The sequence below is a fragment of the Symphalangus syndactylus genome, chromosome 24 (assembly GCF_028878055.3).
Source record: "Symphalangus syndactylus isolate Jambi chromosome 24, NHGRI_mSymSyn1-v2.1_pri, whole genome shotgun sequence".
In the NCBI taxonomy this organism is placed as follows: Eukaryota; Metazoa; Chordata; class Mammalia; order Primates; family Hylobatidae; genus Symphalangus; species Symphalangus syndactylus.
The window spans coordinates 14246721-14272781 of NC_072446.2; the positions used below are offsets into that span (position 1 = coordinate 14246721).

At 40.3% G+C, this 26061-nt stretch overlaps 1 protein-coding gene across 21 annotated transcripts in view; it reads left to right on the plus strand.

The window, feature by feature from the left end:
• The window catches only part of LOC129474160 (putative serine/threonine-protein phosphatase 4 regulatory subunit 1-like), an 86508-nt gene that overhangs the window by 40153 nt on the left and 20294 nt on the right, over positions 1-26061 (plus strand). For 19 of the 21 annotated variants that reach the window (XR_008654465.2, XR_008654466.2, XR_010119341.1 and 16 more), the window contains 4 exons: positions 3935-4041; positions 5305-5447; positions 13989-14135; positions 25668-25775. Coding sequence is in view for 17 of the 21 variants with exons in the window: in XM_063633425.1 (XP_063489495.1) it covers positions 3935-4041; positions 5305-5447; positions 13989-14135; positions 25668-25775 (505 nt within the window). In the remaining 4 variants the exon portion in view is untranslated. The remainder of the gene's footprint in view (positions 1-3934; positions 4042-5304; positions 5448-13988; positions 14136-25667; positions 25776-26061) is intronic. The other 2 variants (XM_063633428.1, XM_063633434.1) reach the window with 2 other exon arrangements.

Sequence of the window (26061 nt, forward strand, 5' to 3'; positions counted from 1 at the left end):
TGGGTAGAAGCCAGGGATGCTACTAAACATCCTGCAGTGCACCAGACAGCCCCTCCCCCTACCAACAAAGACTTACCTGCTCCAAAATATCAGTAATACTGAGGTCAGGAAACTGCTCTAATGTTTACGGCTTAAATAAGCATGTTACATTGATCAAAACTAAGAAAATAGCATTGGCATTGGTATACTGTTAACTAAATTACAGATTTGACTTGGATTCTCCATTTTTCCATTAATGTTCTTTTTGTGCTCCAGGATCCCATCAGGGTACTACATTACATTTACAGTTGCCGTGTCTCCTGGGGCACCTCCATCTGTGATGATTTCTTGTTCTATCCTTGTCTTTCATGATCTTGACAGGTTTTTTTTTTTTTTTTTTTTTTTTGTGATAGGGTCTCGCTCTGTCACCCAGGCTGGAGTGCAGTGGTGCGATCTCAGCTCCCTGCAACTGCTGCCTTCTGGGTTCAAGTGATCCTCCTACCTCACCCTCCTGAGTAGCTGGGACTACAGGTGTGTGCCACTATGCCTGGCTAAGTTTTGTATTTTTTGTAGAGACGGGGTTTCACCATGTTGCCTAGGCTGGTCTCAAACTCATGGGTTCAAACAATCTGCCTGCCTTGGCCTCCCAAAGTGCTGGGATCACAGGTGTTAGCCACTGTGCCTGGCTGATTTGTAGTTTTTTGAAGACTTGTGATGTTGAGAATTTTTTCTTGTATTTCTTGGCTGTTTGTATATTTTCTTTTGTGAAGTTGTTAAAATTTTTTGCTTTTTAAAAGAATAAAACAACTTTATTGAGATTTAGTTTACATGTCATACGTTTCACCACTTTAAAGTGTTCAAGTTGATGGTTTGTAGCATATTCACAGAGTTGTGTGACATTGCCACAATGAATTTTAAAACATTCTTATCACCTCAATAAGAAACCTGGTTCCCATTAGCAACCACTACCCATTCCTCTCCCATCTCCCAGCCCTAGGCAACCACTCTTCTACTTTGTGTCTTTATTGATTTGCCTATTCCAGGCATTTTATAGAAATGTAATCATACAGTATGTCGTCTTTTGTGACTGACTTCATTCACTTAGCGTGCTGTTTTCAGTATTCATCCATGTTTCACTTGAGCCTAGGAGTTCAAGTCTGCAGCAAGCTATGATCATGCCACTGCATTCTAGCCTGGGTGACAGAGTGAGACCCTGTGTTTTTTTTTTTTTTTTTTTTTTAAAAAAAGCTACATCATGTTGTAGTAGTATGCATCAGTACCTCATTTCCTTTAATAATGCTCCATTGAATGGATACATAGTATTTTGATTATTCACTCCTCAGTTGACAGATATTTAGTTTGTTTCCATCTTTCGGTTATTAGTATTAATAATGTGCTGGGCTCATTTATGAACACTTATTCTTTTAATTGGGCTGTTTGTCTGCTTATTATTGAGTTATAAGAGGGCAAGGATTATTTATATATTCTGGATACCAGTTTTGGTCAGATATTTTCTCCAGTCTGTGGCTCATGATTTTTATTTTCTCAGTGGTGTGGTTTAGGGAGCAAAGTTTTAAATTTTGATGAAGTCAAATTTATCAATTTTTTTCTTTTATGGTTTGTATACTTTGACTCCTCAGAAATCTTTGTCTAACCTAAGGTCACAAAGATTTTTTTTTCTCAAGAAGTTTTATGTTTTAGTTCTTACATTAAATCTATGGGTCCATTTTGAATTAATTTTGGTTTATGGTGTGAAATAAGAGTCAATGTTCTTTTTTCCCTCCATATGGCTATTTATTCTAGCACCACTTTTTGAAGACTTTCCCTGTTCACCTTTGTAAAAAAAAAAAAAAAATCACTTGATATGTGTGTGGGTTTGTTTCTGGACTTCGACATTGACTTTTGTCCATTTCTCCTTGCAGTTGTGTTGGTTTTTGCTGCATTTATTTTGAAACTCTGTTATTAGGCATATAAACATTTGAGATAATTATGTCTTCTTCATGAGTTTACTCCTTTATCATTATGAAATGACCTCTTTTTCCTTGGTGATGTTCTTTGCTCCAAAATCTGTTTTGTCTGATATTAATATAGCTACTCCAGCTTTCTTTGGACTATTGTTAGCATGATATACTCATCTTTTATTATTTATTTGCATCTGTGTATTTAACATGTATTTCTTATAAGTAATATGTAGTTGGGTCTGGTTTTTTTTTAATCCATTCTGTTAATCTTTTTCTAATTGCAATGTTTAGACTATTTACATTTAATGTAATTATTGATGCAGTTAGGTTTAAGTATATCATCTTGATGTTTGTTTTCTATTTGTCACATCTGTTTTGTTCCCTTTTTGTTCTTTATCTGCTTTCTCTTGAGTTAACTGAACTTCTTTGTGATTTTAGTTTGCTTTTTAAATAGTTTATTAGTTATAATTCATTGTTTTTTTATTTTAGTGGTTGCCTTAGCATTTATAGTATGTATATTTAACTTATCATGGCCTACCTTCCAGTGGTATTTTACCACTTCATGTGTAGTGTAAGGACCTTATCATAGTATGCCTTCGTTTCCCCTCTCCTGGTCTTTATGTGATTTTTGTCATGCATTTTATTATATACGTGTTATAAATCCACAATAATAATAAAGTGTTATTTTTAACTTAAATAGTCAATTATTTCTGAAAGAGATTTAAATAATAACATAAAAGTTTGTATATCTATGCATGTAGTTATCACTTCTGGTGTTCTTTATTCCTTTCCGCAGATTCACATTTCCATCGGATTTTCTTTATCATTTCTTATAGTTCAGATCTGCTGGTTGCAGATATTTTGAATGTCTAAAAGAGTCTTTATTCTTTTTTAATTTCCTGTCTTTGGATGGTCCACAGTTCACAGTGGCCTCCTGGGCTTGTGGGTCCACTCTTTGGGAAGGCCCCACACCTTAGGGTACCCCCGTCCCCCGCCTGCTCCATTGATGAGTATACTGAAGGAATTAGCTGTTGCAGAGATCTTGACGTTTCTCCTCAGTAGGCCTTTTGTAGCTCTAGCTGAGATCATGCTTATGATGGGACAATGTCACTTGGTCCTGCAATGACAATCACATTGTCTACCCCCATGGCCAGAGCTTCCTCTGTGTAGAATGCCATAGTGCACGTCATTCCTCTGTTGCTTGCCATCTTGTGCTGAGACTTTTCTGAGTTGAGTCTCGGCCTGTTCCTGAGTCTTGAGCTGACTTAACTGTTCTCCTGTACATTGCTCAGGCCAGTGGACTGCAATGATTTCTCTTTCCTTTTGGTAGTTGCCACTTCTGACTCTACCTTGGTTCTCTTGACCAGTTCTGCCTATAGTGGGATGCAGTCTCCCCAGCTCCTCCTTCCCTTGCTCCCCTCAAAATAAACATCTCTAGGTCCTTCTCATTTTACAGGTTTTGTGGTTAATCAGCACAGGGAGATAGGAAAGTAAAAATAATAAATGTGGAGAAATATCTGAATTTAAAAAATTCTCTCAAGGCTTTCCGAGAGAATGTCTGCAGAATTTCTAGTCGGCACTTATTCAGTCATTAAGAGGCCATCAGATGCCTCTTTGGGCCTTTCTCTTCTGCATTTATTGGTCCCTTAGTTCCCTTCAACTGCCTTGAGCTTTTCTTCCAAGTCTGTGTAGGCCTGAGGAACCAGTCAAAAAATGAGAAAAAGGTTTTGCCTTATTCTCAAGTGGACGTTTTCAAACTCTGATGACTACCAGACTAGAAGATGCAGGCCTCCTTTCCTGTAGGACTGTGGCCCACACTGGAATGGCCGTCGCTGGGCATTCCTGGGTAGCCTCTGTCCTCCTTCTGGACACAGCTTGCTCATTTTGTCTTGTGCCCAGGTGCACTTACCCGCTCTTAGCGTAATGCCTGGAACCTTGTGGTCCTTTGGTCAGTGTGGCCCCAGTAACCATGTGCATTGTTTTTGTCTCCATAGGCAGATTATTGCCAGAGGGCTGCTTGATATCTTCCAGGACTTCAGTAACAATGAAGAAGACTTCCTAACGGTAATGGAGATTGTAGTCAGATTGTCAGAAGATGCAGGTTTGTATAAGTACTGTATAATTTTATTTTTTACTTATGAATTTCTAAGAAATTATGTATAACCAATAATAACTATTTAAAAAAAACCCTGTTTATTAATCAATAACCTTTAAGCAATTTCTAACCATGAATGGATTTTGTCTTGAAGAATGTATGTCTTATTTGAATTTTGACTGAAATTTTCTTATATTTAGAAAATTAAAATGATTAATGGCTATGAATGCTGTTTGCCTTGGCAGTTAGGCCTTTGGTATTTCTTGAGTTTTGCCAGACTACTGGTTGCTAAGAAATGCCAAATCTAAAGAAGCCTCTTGGGTTCGAAAATCTCAGTCATTAGTTTCCCTCAAGGCGAATCTTGATTTTTCTTTCTCATTCTACCTCTCCATGATTGGTATCGTGGAAGAAAAGCACGTTGCTGTACGCCAGACACGATGATGTTGTCTTCCCCTGAGCCCCAGTAAAGATGAGTTAGATGAATGAGTGGTGGGGCCGGCCGGTACTGACAGCTGTGCCACAGCCCCCTCCTTCCTGCATTCAGAATGAATGATGAGAAGCTTCAGAAAGTTTCAGGACTCTCAGCCTTTAGAATTTAATCATTTTAACTGAAAATAGAAAAATAAGCCTTCGGTATCGCTCCCACATTAGTTTAAAATATTCATATGAATATAACACAGTGCTTTTAAAAAGGCCCAAGTGGATGTTTTGAGTCTTTAAATGGATTCTCTTTGTAAATGAGTCACCATTTACAGTGCTGTAGCAATTATACATTTGTGTTAAATTTAATGTGGTATATTGGAGCTAGAGCCGCTCTTTTGTTTAATGCTTTGCCTTAGAAATAATTGGGATGCGTGGATTGTGGCAGAGTGCATTTATGAAAGAATTATTTATAATGTATACATTCTGGCTAGAATTTAAATAAGCACAACCCATAGGTCTGGCATATAAGCCATTAGTTGTAATGGCTTTTGGATGCTGGCCCAGCATGCAGACTTCTTGCTCCCTCCTCGATTTATATATGGCTTGTTATAATAGAGTTGTCATTCTCTCTTCTTTTTATGTTTTTATATTGCTGTATAGCTCATTAGCTTTTTAAGCCTGTCTGTAGCATAAATACTCTAAACGGGAAATGATTTTTAAACTGCATTTGTCTAATTTCCTTGATGAAGTACTTTAGTAAGAAAAGCTAGAAACTATCAGTATATACTATCTAAGATGCTTGGCTTATTCTTAATATAATTTTTTTTTAATTTTTTATTGCTGCAGAGCCCACAGTGCGGACTGAGCTGATGGAACAGATTCCTCCTATTGCCATTTTTTTACAAGAAAACAGATCAAATTTTCCAGTGGTGCTCTCTGAATATCTCATACCTATTGTAGTGAGGTACCTCACAGATCCAAACAATCAGGTTTGAAAAATTATAACCTTAAGATCTCCTTAGTCTCTTAGATCTTTTAAAATTTATAATGTTGCTCCTCCCCACTTTTTTCCCTTGCTATTTATGTGTTAAGGAAGCCAGGTGATTAGTTTTATAGAATTTCCCACATTTGGGATATGGTTTATTGCATCTCCGTAGTTAAGATGTTGCTCTACGCCGGGCATTTCTTATAAACTAGTACCTAAGTTGGAAGCTCAGCCAGACTCAGATTTTCTATTTTAGTGAGAATACTTTGTAGATGGTTTGTGTTTTCTTGCTATATCAAATCAGGGGGGCAGAAAAGCTCTGGATGGTTATCTTTTCCTAATGCTGAATTTGGCCACCTTTTCTGTAAAGGTGGCCAAACTTCTATAAAGTTCTCCATCATCATATGAGCAACCATTGGTGATGGTTGCCCTGATCCAGTATCTCATTAGAGGTTGTAAATTCTGACACACTAATTCCAACATTTCTTTTTAGTTTAATAGCTAGAGTTCTTCTGTAAAGACTTCCTCTATCAACTATTTGATAGCCCTGAAAACCTGTTTGAATAGGAAAGATAGGATAAATGCTTTATTTTATCCCTTTATTTACCAGTTTCCAGAATCATCATTGGCATTTTAATAATCTACAAAGGTTACCAGTTAGGTTTTAAAAATTTTTTAGAGTATTGTTCGGAACTCCTGCATTTTAACATAGTAGATATGTTTCAAACTGTTACAGTACTTATTCTTTTTTTTTTTTTTAATTATACTTTAAGTTCCAGGCTACATGTGCACAACATGCAGGTTTGTTACATAGGTATACATGTGCCATGCTGGTTTGCTGCACCCATCAACTTGTCATTGGCATTAGGTATTTCTCCTAATGCTATCCAGTACTTCTTCTTTTGGACGATCAAGTTGTCCCAGCTTTGACCAGTTGCAGCCCTTCAAGTTGGCTCCAGAATCTTTCTTAACATGACCCAGTAGACTGTGATAGTGCACCTCGACCTGGGATCAACCATTTCTCCAAGAGCCCAGGTTCCTTTATGAGGCAAATAATAAGAAAATGCAATGTGGGTACTGGGGGGGCACTTGTTGCTTCTCGTGACACAATGATTTTTTTAAAGATAAAAAGTCTTCGAGTGTATCTTGATATTTCCAACTCAAATTTAGCATTATAGGGCGTTACTTCTTTGATTTTGTGTCTTTTTTCACTTGCATGATATAAATCCTACTTCCTGATGACATTAGCATACATGTGTATGTCTGTGTATCCAAAATAAAAATCCCAGTATTACTAACAATATGATGGGGTTACTGAACATAGCTTAAGATTTCTTTGTAATTCCTTGTGATTTTAGGCCATGTCCTGGTAGAGGTACCGAGTCATATTCATGTTATTGTGTTTTAAAGTCACTTGCATTAATCCTTCTCTTTGTGGTTAAGCCACCAACTTGATATATAGTTATTCCCATTTGTTTTTTATTTTTAGGAATTGTTTTAGCTTGTACATTTGATTTATAATTATTTAAAATGTTTACTTGATTCCAAAGTCAAAACTGTAAAACAAAGCATGTTCAGAGAAATCTGACTTCTATCCCTGGCCCCCACCTCTTCTCTCCCTCTCCTCTAGGTAACTATTTCTTTTACTTTTTGGTTGATTTGGATTCTGAAAACACACACACACACGCACACGTGCATGTACATACATGTAAACAACTGAGATGATGTCCTTGCATTCTGCACACTCGTGCCTGTTTCTCGGGTGCGGGCAGCTCCCTCTTCCTGCTGCCCCATGCTGTATGCTCTGTGAGCACCCCGAGTGCAGGCCCCAGCATCTGTGGCGTCCTCACTCCATCTTTGCAGTGTAGTACTCCAGTGGGGGAACAGAACAGAGCTTACTGATGGACATTTGGGCTGTTTCCAGTCTTTTGCCACTTTAAAATTGCTGCAGTGAATAGACTTGCATCATTTCTATTTGTGCTAGTGTATTTGGGGATGGTTTTCCACAAAAAGTAAATTTATTTGATTTTTAATGATACACCATGTTTTCATTGTCATTATTTTCAAGAGATTCTAAAGTTTTGGCTTGTATTTCTCCCTTGATCCATGCATTTTAAAAAGAGCCAATCCTCATTTTGTACTGGTAAGCAGTGTGACAGCATCAAGTGGAGTTTTCAAATAAGGAAAAAAGTCCTCCTGTTTCTATTGTCCTAACATTTGGTGTTTTGATTATTTTTGCATTTTCCTCTCTAGGTGCTAACATTCTTTTCCACATAGGTCTAATCATAATGTGACACAGTTTCCCCACTCATTCATTTATTCGGACAGTTTCTTAGTGCCCATTATGAGCCAAGCACAGTGCTTCATGCCTGGGGATGGGGAGCTGAGCAGGACAGATTTTCTGCCCTCAGAAAGCCCCATCACAGACGCGGTAAAACACTTTCCTCATAATCGTCATATTTTTAATTTTGTTGAATACTTGGATTTCATTCAGGTTTTGTGTGTGTGTGTGTGTGTGTGTGTGTGTGTGTGATGCAGTGAGCATCGGAAAGGATGTGGTTTTGTTCTTTCATTGACTTTTCTTTTTCCTTTGGATTCATTCTTGAAAATGAGATTACACAGAGTCAGGGGATTTGACATTTCTTGACCTTTGTCCAGTAGCATTGCCGTATCTTCTCTTCCAGAAGAGCCGAGGCAGGAAGCGTGGTTTTGACTCCAGAATCTAGTATGGTGCCTGACACTCAGTGTGTGTTTGCTGAAGAGTGGTATTCATGGCTGAGAGCAGGCACTCCCATGGTCAGCCTGAGCTGTGTCTGCATCCAGCTTCCCAGTGTGTCCGGATCTGCCTCACCTCTGCACTCCCACTTCCACTCCCTCTTTTTTTTGCTCCCCTGCCTTGGGCCTTCCTGCCCCCACAGGCCTCTGGCTCCGCAGCCCCTATTTCCTGCCTGCATTTACTTCCTGTTGTTCCTCAGCGGCTCCCTCTCTTGTGCCACCCTTTCAGGCCTTCCCTGCCATCACCCTCTATTTACTTGTCCGTTTGGTGGTGCTTCTGCCACACTGGCTCTGCCTGTCCTCCCCAGCCCTTCAGTGTCCTCCACTGCTGGTTGCCGAGCTTGGTGGAGGGAGTCCTGTCGTGCATTGATTGGTGCCGTTGCAGATTGATGGGTTCCAGTCGTGGCTGGGCTTGCAGCGTTGCTTGGCCGTCCTTTCCCTTGTCCCTCATCAGCTGCATTTCCCATTATCCTTCGCAGTTCTTTTAGACCTTCGCCATTTCATCAGGCCTCCTCCCCTCTCCCTGCCTCGCGCCAAGCAGGTGACCCTGCCTTTTACATCACAGAGCAAATAGAGGCCTTCAATCTTCATCCCCTGTCTCCATGCAGGGAACCACCACCTACTTCACACACTCCCCAGAGCCGCCACCCAGGAACTGACGAAATCCTCTCCCCTCACCCCTTCCATCCAGCTAGAGCCAAGCCTTGTCTCCTTTGTTTCCATCAAAAGTACCTAACCCCTTGAGGGCACCCGCTCGTCTTCATTCCCACCCTTAGTAAACACAGAAAAGTGCTGAAGTTCTTTCTCACTGACCTCTTGTTCCCTGAGGCACAGCCCAGACTCCTTCCTGGGCACCTGTCCCTTTCTGCCCTTGACTCTGCTGGCATCTGCCTGTCTCCTCTGCCCTTATGATTCTGACCTTCTTGCCCTTCCCAAATACCCCCTCCTCTCTTCTGTCAGTCTCTGTCTTCCTTTAACAGATGCTGACTCTTTCCGACATCCACAGGGGGGCCCCTGAAAACACCCAAAGGTCCCCGATTAGGATTCTGAATTCGGCAAAGACGAAGATTCTTGTGCGTGTGGGGATGGGATGGGTGTGCTAGGTTCCAGCTAGCATCTGCATCTCAGGCCAGCTGGCTCTTCTCTGTTCATCAGCAGGTACTTTTCATGGTCACTGAACATGTGAGGCATGAAATTCACAATGTTGGGGGTAATATCAGTGCTATTGCAAGGACTACTGCTGCCGCTCACAGCACCTCTTTTTTGAGTTGTCGCTGTGCTCCAGGGCTGTGCTTCAGGCTGGCTTGGCTTATCTCCTTTCCTCTTGTTCACCCCCGCTGTGAAGTATGGGTGAATTGCTAGTTAAGCAGAGAGATGTGGTTGTGGGTGCTGAGTAGCAGCTGGGCTGGAGAAGGCAGGAGGCTGGATGTCTGGTTTCATGAGGCTGCCTGTTGTATGCTATGGGGCTGTGGAGGCCCTTCTAAATGTCATAAGCCAAAGTGTCTCTCCCCTTCTTGAGTGAGAGCCAAGGATTGTATTTTGTCGGCTTCCGTGACCTAGCACAGGGTCTGGCACCTGGTGGTTTCAGTAAAGATTTGTAGAACTGAATCAGCTGCACGTGCCGTTTGATAATGTAGGCAGATTTCTTCAGTGGTCCTGAGCTCCTCCCCTTTGCCTCACAGGAAGGGATGTCCCACCCCCCTTTTAAGTCTCATGTCTTAGTTTCTCTCTGTGGTCCCATCCGGTTGTCTCAGAGCTTGCTTGTTTTTCCAGCTCTCTCATTGGTTTCTTGTTTGATTATAATCAGTCCTCAGTCTCCCTGCTGTCTCCGTTCCCTGGCCTTGACTCAGAGCTTGTGGCCCACTCCTTCTCCTACCGCCAAGCTTTTTCAAAGAGGAGCCTCCATCGCCTCCACCTCTGGGCTCTTCTTCTGGCACCAGCTCCTCGTGCGGCAGCTGATGCTTTCTGGAAGCTGGTGGATAGGTATCTTGCCACGGACTCAGTGAATCTGCTCAATGTAAAATCCAGTGCTTTTTTTTTTTGTAGTTCAATGTTTAAAATGTTATGAGATTTTTAATCACACAAGACAGAATTGTGTAATAAACACCCATATACCTACCATTCATATTCAACAAATGTTAACATTTTGCAATTTTCTGCATATCTTTTTATTTTTTATTTAGAGGTTACAGATATGGTGGCAACTTCTCTGTACCCCTCCTCCATCCCATTCTTCTCCCTCCCTCCCCTTCCTGAGCCTGGCATGCGACCTTCTCACCAGGTTTTCACAGTCACACCACTTGTGCAGGTGGCCCCTGAATAAGAGAGTGTCTTGTTTGGGAGCTTGAAAGCTTGCATAGACGGCAGCATTGGACTGTGGATTCCATTCTGCCGATTGCGTGACTCCTTTGTGTCTTAGACCCCACCACGTTGATCGGGATAGCTGCTGGTCATTCATTTTAGCTGCTTTATAGTATATATAGCCTATATAGTATTTATATTTCTCCCACAATTTCTTAATCTACCCACTGACTTCTCTTCTTTTTTTCTTTGTTTGACCCATTTGCACCATTTGTTACTGTTGACCAGTTTTGAGTATTTGCATAGACCTTTACTGGATCCCACTAGGCATTTAATGTTGCTTCACCCCAGACAGTGGGATGCAAAGGTAACTGGACACACCCCTTGCTGGGATCCTTTAAATATTTCTCCCCTTTGGCTCTCAATAATCATGGTTGTACTAACAGTACCAGCCGGTATTCATTTAGTGCATGCCATGTCCCAGACACCATTGGAAGCCTGTCGCTCCTTTCATCCCCACAACAAGTTTATGAGATAGATACTATGATTATCCAGTTTTATGGATGGGAAACTGAGGCTGAGAGAGGCCAAGTCACTTGGCCAAGATGACTCAGCTAGTCACTTGGAGGATCCAGATGGGGGCTCAGCATTCAGACCCCACAGCCGGAGCCTGTACCCACTGCCATGTTAGCTCTTGAGCTCCAGGCCTCCTCCCTGCCTCTGCCCGCACTTCTTGTCCGTGTCTTCCCCAGTCTCCATCATTAGCCCAATCCTCTCCTGCCCCTAAAAGTTGCTGTTTCTTCTCTAGGGTATTGTCTTTGGTCTTCCTTTTCTTATGGTATCAGGGTTCCCTTCATGGTCTCGTCTGCTGCTGTGGCCCTAGGGAGACTCTACACACAACTGAACACTAGACTGCTGTCTCTCACCCAGGTCTCTGGAGTCTGTGAATCACTGCCCTCCATTGCCACAGCCCACTGGATGGCTCTGTCGAGATGTCCAGCGAATCCCATAGAGTTTAGAGACTCTAGCGCCCTGCCCTAGTCTCTCTATCCTCTGTCTTGCTCTGACTTCTGTGATTATCCTGGGTAGTCATTCTCAGCTCTCTGTAGCAGTGTCTCTCACACCTGCCTTCTTCTTTCTGTCCCCTGCCTTGACATCATGCCTCATGAAAGCCTGTAGTGGCCCAAGAGCCCCTCACCTGGTCTCTCTTGTCAGAACCACTTTAGGTTTCCAGACTGTCACCCTCACTGAAGCCAGGTGCGATTGTGTTGCTCCTCTGCTGTTAAACTCTTGGGGGCTCCCATTGCACCTGGAGTGGTCACCAGACGTCCTAGTGGGATCTGGCATGCTTTTCCTGGCCTGACCTCAGCTTGCCCTTCATCCTCCCATTCTGCCATCTGGAACTTGTCCTGCTTCTTCAGAGTATTTGGCCACAGAGTTCATCATCTTGCACCTTAGAACGTGCTGTTTGTTCTCTGGCCCTGGAAGGCCTTCTCCCCTGCTACCCTTGCTCAGTGGATTCATTACCTGGAGCTGCTGTAACAACGTACCACAGACTGCGCAGCTTAAAACAATAGATGTTTCTTCCCTCTCAGTTCCACAGGTGGGAAGTGCAGCATCAGGGGGTCGTCAGGGTGGGTTCCCTCTGGGTGATCTAGGGGAGAATCTTTCCTTCTGCTTCCAGTCTCTGGCGGTTGCCAGCTTCTTGGGCTTGTGGCCACATCACTTGAATCTCTGCTGCTAACTTCACACGGCCTCTCTCCTCTGCTGTCAGTGTTTTCTTCTCGTCTTTCTCTTGTAAGGACACTCGTGATTGTATTTAGGGCCTGTCCAGGTAACTCTGGGTGATCTCAAGCTCCGTAATCATATCAGCAGAGCGCCAGAGAAGGTCACATTCACAGATTCAGAGATGTGATGCGGCCAGATCTTTTTGGGGGCCACCATTCAGCCCACTACCCTTTGCAGACTCCTAGGTGTCTTTTGGCATCTGATACTGAGTGGCTGCTCAGGGCCTTCCCCCTCCTTGCCTGGCACGCCCTCCCATCCTTGCTGTCCTCCATGCATCTCAGTATGTCAGCTAGGGTAGCATCATGCAGCAAAGCAGCATGTGGGCTTGTCTGTCCTTGTCTATAGGCCCCTCATGCTCTCAACTCCTGACATGTGCTGGACATGCAATCCGAGTGTGACACTTTAGAGGTAGCGTGGGCCTTTGCTTCTCCCAGTGACACCCCAGGTCCTGTTGCTGTGCCCGGGTGGTGCTGCTGGGGCATCAGCTTTCCTCACTCCTGGCAGCCAGCGCCCCGGTCTCTTCCCTCTGCCTGGATGTTTGCAGTAGCTACCTTGCTGACCTCACTGCTGTTGGTCTTTTCATTGTCTCCAGTTGACTCGGAACACTACTGCCAGGATGATCTTTCTGAAATACTGTTTTCATCTGTCGCCTGGTCAGAAGTGTTAATGTCATATTGCCTCTGTGGCTCTCTTTTATAACCTTTTATAACCTGCTGTTGACTGATCATCTGTGACTCATCTACACACTTCTGGCTCCTGTTATTATTTTCCTGCCTTTTCATCACTGCGGTGAATTGCATATTTCATTATTTTGTCTGTAAGTTGGAGTTTTATGTTCTTTCATTTCCCCAAAAATGTCTCTTCAGCTTCTTTGGACCCCTCTGAGTTCTAGTGCTTGCTCATTCCATGCAGACTGCAAAGAACAAGTGCTCCTCCACCTTCTTCTTCTGTAGACTGGGGGAGCCTTTGTTTTCTGTGGGAGCATCCCCCTTTGTCAGTGTTTCTTTCTTGGGCCCCTTCCCTGTGCGTTCTGTTGTACCAGACATAATTCCCATCTCAGATGTGGCATGCCAGGGTTTACGAAGTCGCAGGAGGATGCTGCAGTGTTTTCCAGTCTCTTTGCCTACAAAGGAGAAAAGGCAGGAAGTCATCCATTGATTCAGCAGATCCTTACAGAACGCAAAATTTTGTGCCACAGGCTGCCAGGTCCTGAGGGTGCACTGGAAGACAAAGGATAAATCAGATGTACCTGCCTTCTGAATTCACTCTCTGCAGCAGGAGAGACAGATGGCAATTATGAAATCATACAGAAAAAAACCCTCTATATGTTTGTATGTATATAAATGCAGAAATGTGGAACAAGAGCTGTGAAGGAAAAAGTCCAGGGCACTAGTCGAGTATTGTTTGGGGACCTGTTCGAACAGGGTCCAGGAGCAGAGGGGCTTTGGGCTGGAGCAGAGGAGTGGTAGCCAGTCAGGTAGAGGGAGTGGCCTATTCAAAGGCCTCAGGCAGGAGGGGCAGCAGAAGGCAGGAAGGCCCAGTGGTCCTCAGGGTGTTTAGGGTATGGGGGTGGGGGTAGGTAGGGGCCGGCTCAGCCACCCCTGCTCAGTGGGGTTGGTCTTGATCCTGAGGGCACTTCTGCTCACTTGTGCTTCACCTTCTGCCTTTTTTTCCCTTCTAGGTGAGAAAATCAAGTCAGGAAGTGCTCTTGATTCTTCTGGAACAAGACCTAATTTTCCAGCATGATATTGAAAACAAAGTGTGTCCCATTCTGCTGCAGCCCTCTGCCCCAGACAGTGATGACGAATATAAAGCAGAAGCTGTGAGCGTAAGTCTGTCCAGGGAATGACTGCCCAGCACCTGTGGGCACTGTCCCATAAGTTGACTTATACCTGACTTGAAGTATTACACGTGTTTGATTTTGGTCAGCACTGTTCTCATGAACAAGGTAACCAGTTACTCGACCTAGGTTGGAGAAAGCTCACAGTTCAGCCGTGAGCATGTTTTGGAAGTAAGCATCCTTATAGCACCAATAGTTTTTTTTGTTTTTTTTTTATACTTTAAGTTCTAGGGTACATGTGCACAACATGTAGGTTTGTTACATATGTATACATGTGCCATGTTGGTGTGCTGCACCCATTAACTCGTCATTTACATTAGGTATATCTCCTAATGCTATCCCTCCCCCCTCCCCCCACCCCACGACAGGCCCCGGTGTGTAATGTTCCCCTTCCCATGGAATACTATGCAGCCATAAAAAAAGGATGAGTTCATGTCCTTTGTAGGGACATGGATGAAGCTGGAAACATCATTCTCAGCAAACTGTCACAAGGACAAAAAACCAAACACCAATTGTTTTAAGAAGAAAAGGCTTGAGAAATCAGAGTGATTTGGGCTTAGCAGCAGTAGCTGGCTTAGATTTCTGTTGGACAAGATGCTGAGATTTATAGGTAAATCCTTGAACCTACTTGGACCATGGGCCTTCCTTCTCAAAGAAAGAACCCTAGTATGGTATGTGAGATAATTTTAGGTGGTACTTAGACAATTAAGAAGAAAATTTAGTAGACTTGTGTGTCTGTAGATTAGGAGAAGACTAAGATAGGTATGTAAGCAAATAAGAAGAGTCACTGTGAAGAATGCAGATGTGGCCAAACATTTACAGGCATTTGGGAGATGCTGTGTTAAAGTATTTGTGCTTCTATCAGTCAAAGATGTGCAGTGAAAGGAATAGTATAAATGCTCAGTGTCTTCTAGTTAATAGTCTGGTATCCTTGGGTTTGCAAGTTAAATGATTATACAGGCGGGATTTTCTACCCGCTTCTGGAGCCCTTGTTGACAAACCAGCAGTTGATGATCCAGTGCTGGCTTTTCCTGCCTTCAGATCAGGATGCCTCCATTTGTCCTTGCGCCTTTTCCTTTGTGGCTCAAGGGAAGGTCACAATGGGCCATCTTGTTTTCTTTAGCTGCTGCTCCTCCACTGATGCATGCAAATGTTGCTGTATGGCATGACCCTTTCTGTTTGCCTTATAGAAGCAAATAGCTCCAGGATTATTCCAGCATTTTAGGAAAAATTTGTCCATAAAGGATGTAAAAAATCATAAGCATTAATTATGAGTATAATAAAATATACAGAAGATAGTTGTTTTCCTGTTTGGGAAACAATGACGTTAGAGAAAGGAATTATTTTCTTTTTTAAAGTGCAGAAACATTATACGCGATGGAGCTAAAAAAATGTATTACAGCATCAGAACATTTGGCAATTACTCTTCATTTATGTAAAAGTTTTCAACTATGCGTTAAAGGTCTGGCTTTTTAAACTAATTTAATTTTTGCATATTCCATATGTTTATAAGATGAATCAGGCTGAAGAATAATTGATTATTAAAATTCAAATTCTCCAGGGTTCTTTTATAAATTTCAAGTTTCTCTATAAGAAATTAAATTTGTTTTGCAAAATGAACCTGGATAATATCATTTAGTTGGGGTATTTGGCAGTTGAGCAGTGAACTTTGCCAACTAGATCTTCTTTTTCATTTGGAAGTTGGTTAGGCGAATTTCCAAGGTTACGACTGACAACCAAATATCTTATCCCTAAAGACTGATAATACCATGAAAAATAATGCTAAAGGCATTTTTGCATGATTTTTATTTTGTTTTCTTTCCAAATACTCCATTCTTGTCAGCAATATTCTTCTTCTTCATTTTTTTTGGTAGAAATATTTGGAAAATATTACAAGCCTTCAAAAAGCTATCTGCACAAATCACTTGCAGAACAAATTAGTTCACATGAATTGTATTTTTCATTCCAAGTGAGATGCTGGTCTCATTACTTGAATGAATAGGATTTGAACTGTGGCTGCAAGAACAGAAGTGATCTTGAACCTCCCACCCACCATGGCCCAGACTGTGCTTGTCTCTTTCTCCCAGGTGTTCCTGCAGGACCTCTGCTTTTCCTCCCATGGAGATCTGATGGGAGTGGAATGTGGGGTGTCTGGTCTGGCCCATGTGTGCTTTGCTGCAGTTATTTCCTCAGACCCTGGAGGCCAAGGGGCCTTGGGGGGGACTTGCCCCTTGAGTACCAGAGAGCTGTGGAACACAGACAGAATCTCTTCTTTTTAGCTAGGAAATGGCAATGTGGGTGGAATAAATGACAGTGTGTCATTATCCAAGGAAGAGAAGGCCACGTGTGTGCTTTGTAGAGCTCCCCTAGGAAGGCAGAGTTCTGATTTAGCTAGTCTGTGGGTGATACCCCAAACATTGCAGGTGCCAGTGTGTATCTATTGGGAGGTGATTCAGGGAGCTGTTAGCTAAAAGGGTGATGAGGAAAGAAGCAAACTAGGCTGGTCAGATGCCCTCTGTGTTTGGGGGCTCTCTTTGCATCCAGATGGTGTGAACATTGCTACATCTGCACCGTACATAAACACGCCTACTCAGAGCAGTGCCATTTTGGAGGAAGTGCCTCAACTCCCAAAGAGACTGCACGTCTTCATGGATAAAATACATATGTTCATTCGACTTTTCACTCTCATTAGAACTTACAATTAGTTGATTCTGATGCTAACAATTCTAGTGCATATATGATTGGGAAAATCAGAGATAACCAACTGCATGTGTCCTGGGTGTTTTAGATGGAGTTATGCAGGACAGCTTCCATGTTGGGACATGGGTACATGGAATCCTGGGAAGGGAAATGTATGCATTTTCCTTTGTGAAGGAAATGTATGCATTTTCCTTTGTGAAGGAAATGTATGCATTTTCCTTTGTGAAGTCCTTCTAGAAACCCTACGCAATATTAGTGACTCTGTCCTTGATGCAGCCAGAAGGGTTGGCTTTGTCTTCTGTCACTTAGCAGTTGAGTTGTGAAATTCTTTTTTGTTTATTTCTCCCTCAAGATGGTGAGCTTCTTAAACACCGGGCTGTGGTATCTTTGCACCATCAGCACCCAGCACAGTGCCAGGCCCAGAGTCAGTACTAAATAAATGTTAGTTGTTGGATGAATGAATCAGTAAAAACTGCAAGAGCTGTATCTTGTAATTATATCTAGACAGGATAAACAGGCCACCGGAGACCAATTATAATTCCTCTTGCTTACAGGGACGCTATTAGCATTCCGAGATTATAACTCATTGTCAGAAGCCTATTTTTCTCTCTCAACACTTTTTCACATTAAGGCTTCCTCATTTTTTGTCATCATTTCTATTTTTAAGCTAATTTTTATTTGTGCACTTATTTAAGAAGAATCTTGTGCTTACATGCTATAAAGAACAGTTGGCTCCAAGCAACTAAGTGAAGATCGTCATTTCATACAAGTGGTTCCCAGGGCCATGGGAATATAATTTCTTGTCACTGGTGTGCTGACTTTTAATGACTCTGCATTTGTTTTATACTGTATAGTAATAAAGTCATGCAGTTGTGGCAGATGGAGAGGGGTGGATGGAGATACTGGGAGTGCTTCAGTTGCCCATCACCCTGGATATGGAAGCCTCACATCCTCATTTATTGTGGCTGTCACTTTGTACAACTCTGCTAAGCATCACATCAGAAATATGTGTCCTCTCTGTTCTGAGGACACAAACCTTTTCCTTATTTGTGTTATGGACTAGTTTCCCCTTTCGCTCCACCCCCATTGGTTTTCTTTCCCCTCTTCCTGTATGCAAATTCCAAATAGAATGATGGGTAGATTACTAACCCAGAACCATTTTCTACTGTAAATAGGCAGTGCTGTGTATATAGTGAGAATAACAAACTTTAGTGACAGGAAGTCCTTCTTCCCCCCAATCCCTGCCTTTCTCCATCCCTTCCTTTCTTCTCTCCCTACTTTGGTCCTTCACTCCCCTGCCTTACCTTCCTTCTTCCTTCTTCGGTTCTTTCCTCCTTCTCTTTTTATTTTGTTGGGGGAATGGAAGAATTCTTTCACAATTTTGTTTTTGACAACTTTTCATCTTGTTTCAATTTCAAACTTGCAAGAAAGTTACAAGAATAGTAATATGAATTCCCCTATACCTCTCTCTGGCTTCTTTAGTAATTTATATTTAGTTTCATTTGTTTTATCATTTTTTTCTCTTCTCCATTTCTCCTTCTCTCTCCACACATACAGACAGATGCATATTTACTGTATTTATTATTTTCTGAGACATTTGAGACTCAGTTGGAGGCGTCGTCCCTCTTTACATCTAAATACTTCATTTTTTAATTTAATTTTTTATTTATTGAGGACAAACAGCAGCATTCATCTAAATACTTCAATGTATATCTCCTAAAAGGAAGGAAATTCTCTTATATAACCATAGTACAATGATCAAAATAGGGAATTTAACACCGATACAGTGCTAATGTCATAGCCATACTTCATATGCAAACATTGTCATTTGCCTAGGACCCAGTCTGGGGTCAGTTGCTGCAATGAGCTGTCCTATCTCTCTGGTTTCCATTAATCTGGAACAGTTCCCGAGTCTGTCTTTGAATTTTGTAACACTTAAATATTGGAAGAGTACTGGCCACATTTTTTTGCAGTGTCTCCCTGTTTGGCTTTGCCTGATGTTTCCTTGTGATTGGATTCAGACTCTGTCTTTCTGGCAGGAGTATCACAGGAGTGATGTATTCCCAGTGTGTCATGGCAGGAGGCACAAGACTTCAGCTTGTCCTACTATTGGTGATGTTAACTCTGATGACCTAATAGATAGATGCGGTATCTGCCAGGTTTCTCCAGTGTGCTCTTTTTTCCCTCTGGAAGTAATGAGAATTACCTTGTATTTAAGTATGCTCTTCTCCATCAGACCTTCACCCACTAGCGTTGCTGTCTATTGACGATTCTGGTTGACATTCTACTATGCTCCCTTCTCCATAATTTGCCACCATTTTGTTGAGGATTTTCATATCTATATTCAAGAGAACAATTTTCTTTTCCTATTATGTCTTTGTCGGGTTTTAGAATCAGAATTATTCTGGCTTAAAAAAATGAGCTGGGAAGTATTACCTCCTTTTCTATTTTCTGAAAGGTTTTGTTTAAGATTGGAGTTATTTTTTTCTTAAAACATTTCTTAGAATTCTCCAGTAAAACCTCTGGTCCTAGAGTTTTCTTTGTGAGATGGTTTTTCATAACAGATTTAATTCAGATACGGTGCTGTTCAGATTTCTTCATCTGTGTCACTGGGTAAGTTGTACATTTCAGGGAATTTATTAATTTCATGTAAGTTGTCAGATTTATTGGATTAGACTTGTTCATGATATTCTTCTATTGTCTTTTTAATGTCTGTAAGATCTGTAGTGTTATCCCCTTTCAATTATGATCTTGGTAATTTGTGTTTTTTTCTCTCTTGATCAGTCTTGCTAGGGGCTTATCAAATTTATTTACGTTTTCAAGTCAATTTTTGGCTTCGTTGGTTTTTTTCACTTATTTCTTTTTCATTGATTTCCACTGTTTATTATTTCCACCCTTCTCCTTTCTTGAGTTGTTTGCTTGTCCTTTTTTTAGCTTTTTAAAGAGGAAACTATTTTTAAGCCTGCCTTCTTTTCCATTTTAAGCATTTAAAGCTATACATTTAGCGTTAATGTCTATGTGATGTATTAACCCTTTCATCATTAAGAAATGTCTTTGACAGTAATCCATATTTTATAATCAATTATGATAGTAATATAACCACTCTAGCATTTTTATACTTATTGCTTATTATAGTATATTTGTTTATATTTTTTTACTCTCAACTTACATGTCTTTACATTTAAAGTGTTTGTGCTTTTGTTAGCATCTAGTTGGGTCCTGCTTTTATATCCAGTCTGATAGTTTCTGCTCTTTAATCAGTGTGTTTAGTTCATTTATATTTAATGTAATTATTGATATGTTTGGTTTTATTTCTGCCATTTCTCTGTCTTCATATGTCTCATCTGGTTTTTTGTTAATTTTCTGTTTTCTTTTGGGCTAATGAATTTTTTTAGCATTGCATTTTAATTCCTCTATTGAGGATTTTCAAAAAATATATCACCTTTCGCAACAGCGTGGTTCCATTCACTTGCTTTCATCCTTTGTGCTGTTGCTTTCATGTATATTACATTATGAGCCTGCGAATACACTGTGTTAGGCCATTCTTGCATTGCTATGCAGAAATACCTGAGACTGGGTAGTTTATAAGAAAAGAGGTTTAATTGAATCATAGTTCTGCAGACTATACAGGAAGCATAGTGCCAGCATCTGCTTCTGAGGAGGTCTCAGTAAGCTTTTACTCATGGTGGAAGGCAAAGCCAGAGCAGGCACGTCACATGATGAAAACAGGAGCAAGAGAGGAAGTGGTGGGGAGGGAGGTGCCACACTTTACAACAACCAGATATGCAAGAACTCACTATTGTGAGGACAATACCAAGCAATGAGGGATCCACCCCCATGACCCAAATACCTCCCACCAGGCCCCACCTCTAATATTGGGGATTACAATTCAACTTGAGATTTGGTGGGGACATATATTTAAACCATATGGTACAGTATTTTAATTTTTGATTTAAAGAGTTACATCTTTTGAAGGGATTAGTAAAAAAGAAAAAAATACAGCCTTTTATATGCCCTTTTTTTTTTTTTTTTTTTTACCACTTTTGGTGATTGTCATTCTTTCTTTTCCTAGATATGAGTTATCATCTAGTATCCTTTCCCTTAATGCCAGAAGAATTTCCTTTAGTATCTTTTGTAGTTCAGGTTGGCTGATGATGAAATTTATTAATTTTTGTTTATCTGAAAATGTCTTTATTTTGCATTTATTTTTGAATGATAGTTTTGCTGGATGTAGAATTGTGAGTTGAAAAGTTTTTTTGTTTCTTTTCTTTTAGCATTTTAAAGATGCCATTCTGTTGTCTTCTGCCCTCCTTTGTTTCTCGTGAGAAGTCATCTGTCATTTATATTGTACTCGTATATATAAAATATCCCTTTTTCTCTGGCTGCTCATGAGATTTTTCTCTTTATCTTTGGATTTAGCATAGTTAGTATACTGTTTTGTCTACATCGAACTTCTTGGATTGGTGTGTTAAGCCTTTCAACTAATTTGGGAAGTTTGGGCTATTATTGTTTTAAATACCTTTTTGTGTATTCTTTTTCTCCTTTCAATTTGTGACTTAGATAACACAAAGTTGGGACCCTTCATATTGTCCCACAGGTCTTTGAGGCATTGTTCACTTTTCTTTAATCATTTTTTCTCTCTGATGTTTAGATTTGATAATTTTTATTAATTTAAAAAGTTCATTGATTCTTTTTTTTTACATCTCTCCCATCTGCTGTTAGGCCTAGCCAGCAAATTTTTAATTTCAGTTGTACTTTTTTGCTCTAGAATTTCCATTTTGATCTTTTATAGACCTTTACAGTTTCTATATCTCAACCATGGAGAAAGTCCCTGTCTATTCTTTATGCATTTTTCCTTGTAATTCTTGAGTATATTTATAACAGCTCCTGTAAAGTCCTTGTCTGGCCCTTGCAATATTTGGATCATCTTGATGTTGGTTTTCATTGACTGCTTATATTATGGATCACTTTTTTCTTATTAATGCATGAGTAGTGATTTTTGATTGGACATTGGACATTATAAATGATACATTGCAGAGTCCCTGGATTCTGTTATATTTTTCTAAAATGATTTTTGTCCTGGAGGCAGTTATCTTGGTTAATCACCAGCTCCAAATTATCTGCCTTGTGAGCAGAAGCTGAAATCTCTGCTGAGTTTCTAGTTTCTGACTCTGCTGCTTTTTTTCTGGGTCCTCCGGGATCCCCCCCACATACATGTAGTTTAGCAGTTAGCCAAAGATTTAAGCACATTTTATGCACAGATTTTGGACCTTACTTGCAAATCTCTCCTGTTGCAGTGTATCTTTTAAGAGTAGCCCCTCCTCCAGTTTCTGCCTTTTGGTTGCTTTCCACTGCTTTCAAATGGTGTTTTTTTTATGTTTTGTCAAGATTCTATAATTTTTAGCTATAGGAGGGTTAGTCTTAGACTTTGCTATTACCAGAAGTCTTGGTTCTTTTTTATAGTTTCCATTTCTTTGATAAGATTCCTAATCTGTTCATTCATTGTGGCCCTATTTTGCTCTTTGTACTTGAGCATATTTGTAATAGCTGCTTTAAATTCCTTTTAAAGTCTTCTAATTCTAATATCTGGATTTTCTGTAGGTGTTTTTTCTGCCGATTGATATTTTTCTTGACTATGGGTCACATTTTCTTATTCTCATGTCTATAGATTTTTCATTTTCTATTGTATTTTGTTGAAACATTGTAGAAACTCTGGATTTTGTTATTTACCTCTAGAGAGTATTGACTTTGTTCTAGAAAGAAGTTCAGATTCTGTTTTTCCTGTAGTAAGCAGCAACTGAAACAGCTCACTTCCTTCATCCTTAAGTTACTGTTTCTCTATGAACCTCATCATCTCCCCTGTGCATGCACAGTTCAGAGATCAGCTAAGGATTAGGGTAGGATTTAACCACAGATTTTGGAGCTTTCCTTTCTTTGGCTCCCTCCTTCCTTCACAGTAAAACTGTAGCTTTAAAAAATTTATGTATGTATATATGTCTTTATTTCACTAGCTTTAGGGATACAAGTGATTTTTGGCAACATGGATGAATTGTATAGTGGTGAGGTCTAGGATATTAGGGTACACATCACTTGAGGAGTGTACGCTGAACACCAATAGGTGGTTTTTCATCCATCACCCCATTCTGACCCTCTCCCCTTCTGAGTCTCCAGTTTCCATTATATGACTGTGTTTGCCTTTGTATACCCATAGCTTAGCTTCCACTTATAAGTGAGAACATGGGGCATTTGGTTTTCCATTCCTGAGTTACTTCACTTAGAATAATGTCCTGCAGTTCCATCCAAGTTACTGCAAAAGACATTATTTTGTTCTTTTTTGTGGCTGAGTAGTATTCCATGGTATATATATATACCACATTAAAAAATATATATATATGTGTATATATATATATTTTTTTCTTCCTTTTTTTGAGATAGCATCTTGCTCTGTTGCCCAGGCTGGAGTGCAGTGGTGCAACCTTGGGTTACTGCAGCCTCAACCTCCCCAGCTCAAGTGATCCTCCCACCTCAGTCTCCCAGGTAGCTGGGACTACAGGCGTGTACCACTACACCCGGCTAATTTTGTTTAGTTTTTGTAGAGACAGGTCTCACTACCCAGACTACCACATTTTCTTTGTCTTCTCATCGGCTGATGGGCACTTAGATTGATTCTGTATCTTTGCAATTGTGAATTGTGTTACAATAAACATATGCATACAGGTGTCTTTTTGATATAATGATTTCCTTCCCTTTGGGTAGATACCCAATAGTGGGATTGCTGGATTGAATGGTAGACCTACTTTTAGTTCTTTGAGAATTCTCCATAATGTTTTCCATAGAAGTTGTACTAATTTACATCCCCACCAGCAGTATATAAGCATTCCCTTTTCACCACATTCATGCCAACATCTATGTTTTTTGACTTTTTAATAATGGCCATTCTGGCTAGGGTAACATGGTATATCATTGTGGTTTTAGCTTGCATTTGTCTGATAATTAGTGATGTTGATTTTTTTTATGTGCTTGTTGGCCATTTGTATATCTTCTTTTGAGAAATGTCCTATTCATATAATTGGCCCACTTTTTAGTGGGATTATTTGTTTTTTTTCTTCTGATTTGTTTGAGTTCCTTGTAGATTCTGGATATCAGTTCTTTGTTGGATGCATAGTTTGCAAATATTTTCTCCCATTCTGTGGGTTGTCTCTTTGATGATTATTTCTTTTGCTGTGCAGAAGCTTTTTAGTTTAATTAGATCCCATTTATTTATATTTGTTTTTGTTAAATTTGCTTTTGGGGTCTTAGTCATAAATTCTTTGCCTACACCAGTGTCCAGAAAGAGTTTTTCCTAGATTTTCTTCTATAATTTTTATGGTTTCAGGTCTTAGATTTAAAATCTTGAGTAGATTTTTGCATAAAGGGAGAGATAAGGATCCAGTTTCATTCTTCTCCATGTAGCTAGCCAGTTTTCCCAGCACCATTTATTGAATAGGATATCCTTTCCCCAGTGTATGTTTTGTATGCATTGTCAAAGATCAGTTGGTTGTAAGTATTTGGCTTTATTTCTGGGTTCTCTATTCTGTTGCAGTGGTTTGCTTTTATACTATTACCATGCTGTTTTGGTTACTACAGCCTTGTACTATAATTTGAAGTTGGATAATGTGATGCCTCCAGATTTGTTCTTTTAGCTTAGTGTTGCTGTGGCTATTCTGACTTTTTTAATTCTATATGAATCTTAGGACTTTTTTCCTAATTCTGTGAATAATAAATTGATGTTTTGATAAGAATTGCATTAAATCTATAGATTACTTTGGGCAATGTGGTCATTTTTATGATATTGATTCTTCTAATCCATCAACATGGGATGTATTTACATTTGTTTGTGTCATCTGTGATTTCTTTGGGCAGGGTTTTGTAGTTCTGTTTGTAGAGATCTTTTACCTCCTTGGTTAAGTATTTTACTTTAATTTTTTGTAGCTATTGAGTTCTTGATTTGATTCTCATCTTTCTCATTGTTCGTGTAAAGCAGTGCTACTAATTTGTATACATTGGTTTTATAACCCAAGACTTTACTGAATTCATTTATCAAATCTAGGAGTCTTTTGGAGGAGTCTTTAGGGTTTTCTAGGTATGAGATCATATCATCAACAAACACAGATAGTTCCTTTTTTCTGCTTGGGATGCCCTGTTTTCTTTCTCTTGTCTGATTGCTCTGGCTAGGACTTCTACCTGTTGCTTTTGCTTGAGGTCTAGCTACCCTGCATAGCCATGTAGAACAGGAAGTACCTTCAGGCAAAAAGCAGCATAAATGCAAAATTTAATCTTTTTTTTTTTTTCTTGTAAGGGTCTACTGTTTAGTTTCTCCAGAATGTGATCATTTTCCAGTGCTTACCATGTCCTGCTGTCACTGGATGTCTCACCTCCCCACTGTTTGTGTTTAGTCCTGCTATTTAACCTCTTGCAGCATTTCCTCATCTGGAAACATGAGGATAAATAATGCCCATGTCATAGGATTCTTGGGAAGGTAAAATGAGCCAATGCACATACATTTTTGTTTGTTTGTGTATTGGGCACAAGGTGGGGACCTGGCAGATAGTAACTCTTGAGCTTCAGACAAACAGTTATCTGAGTCAAACTGGAGAAATGTTGGGCCTTCTGTTGATCTCATAACTTGACAAAACTCAAAAAGAAGGTGTTTTTTATTTTTCCTTCTTAGGTATGTTGGGAATATTTTGAATATTGACTTTTGGAATATATCTTTAGTGCTACATGTCACTTACATGCTTTGGCATTTTAAATGATTCGATTTTTTTTTTAAATTTATAGATAATCTGCAAAATGGCTTCAATGCTGAGTAAGAGTACAGTTGAGCACCTGCTACTCCCCCGATTCTGTGAACTGTGTGGTGATGGGAAGCTCTTTCAAGTTCGGAAGGTAGGAATGTAAGAATTCCAAAACTCTTAAAAGTTCAAAATTGATTTCTCTAAAGTTTTTGGACTTCTTCAGTAGACATAGTCTGGGGGAAAAATGTGTCCAGTGTGAACTGTGTAAGGAAAATATCTGAACAGTGTTGCCAGTTTTTCCTGCAGGTAGGAAATGCATAGAGACCTGGAGATAAGAGTCTGTGTGACTAGACCTGTCGCTGTCAGGCACAGGGTGAGAGTTAGGGGACCTTGCTGGTTTATGGTTAGATGCCCAGGCTTGCAAGGTCTTTGATTAT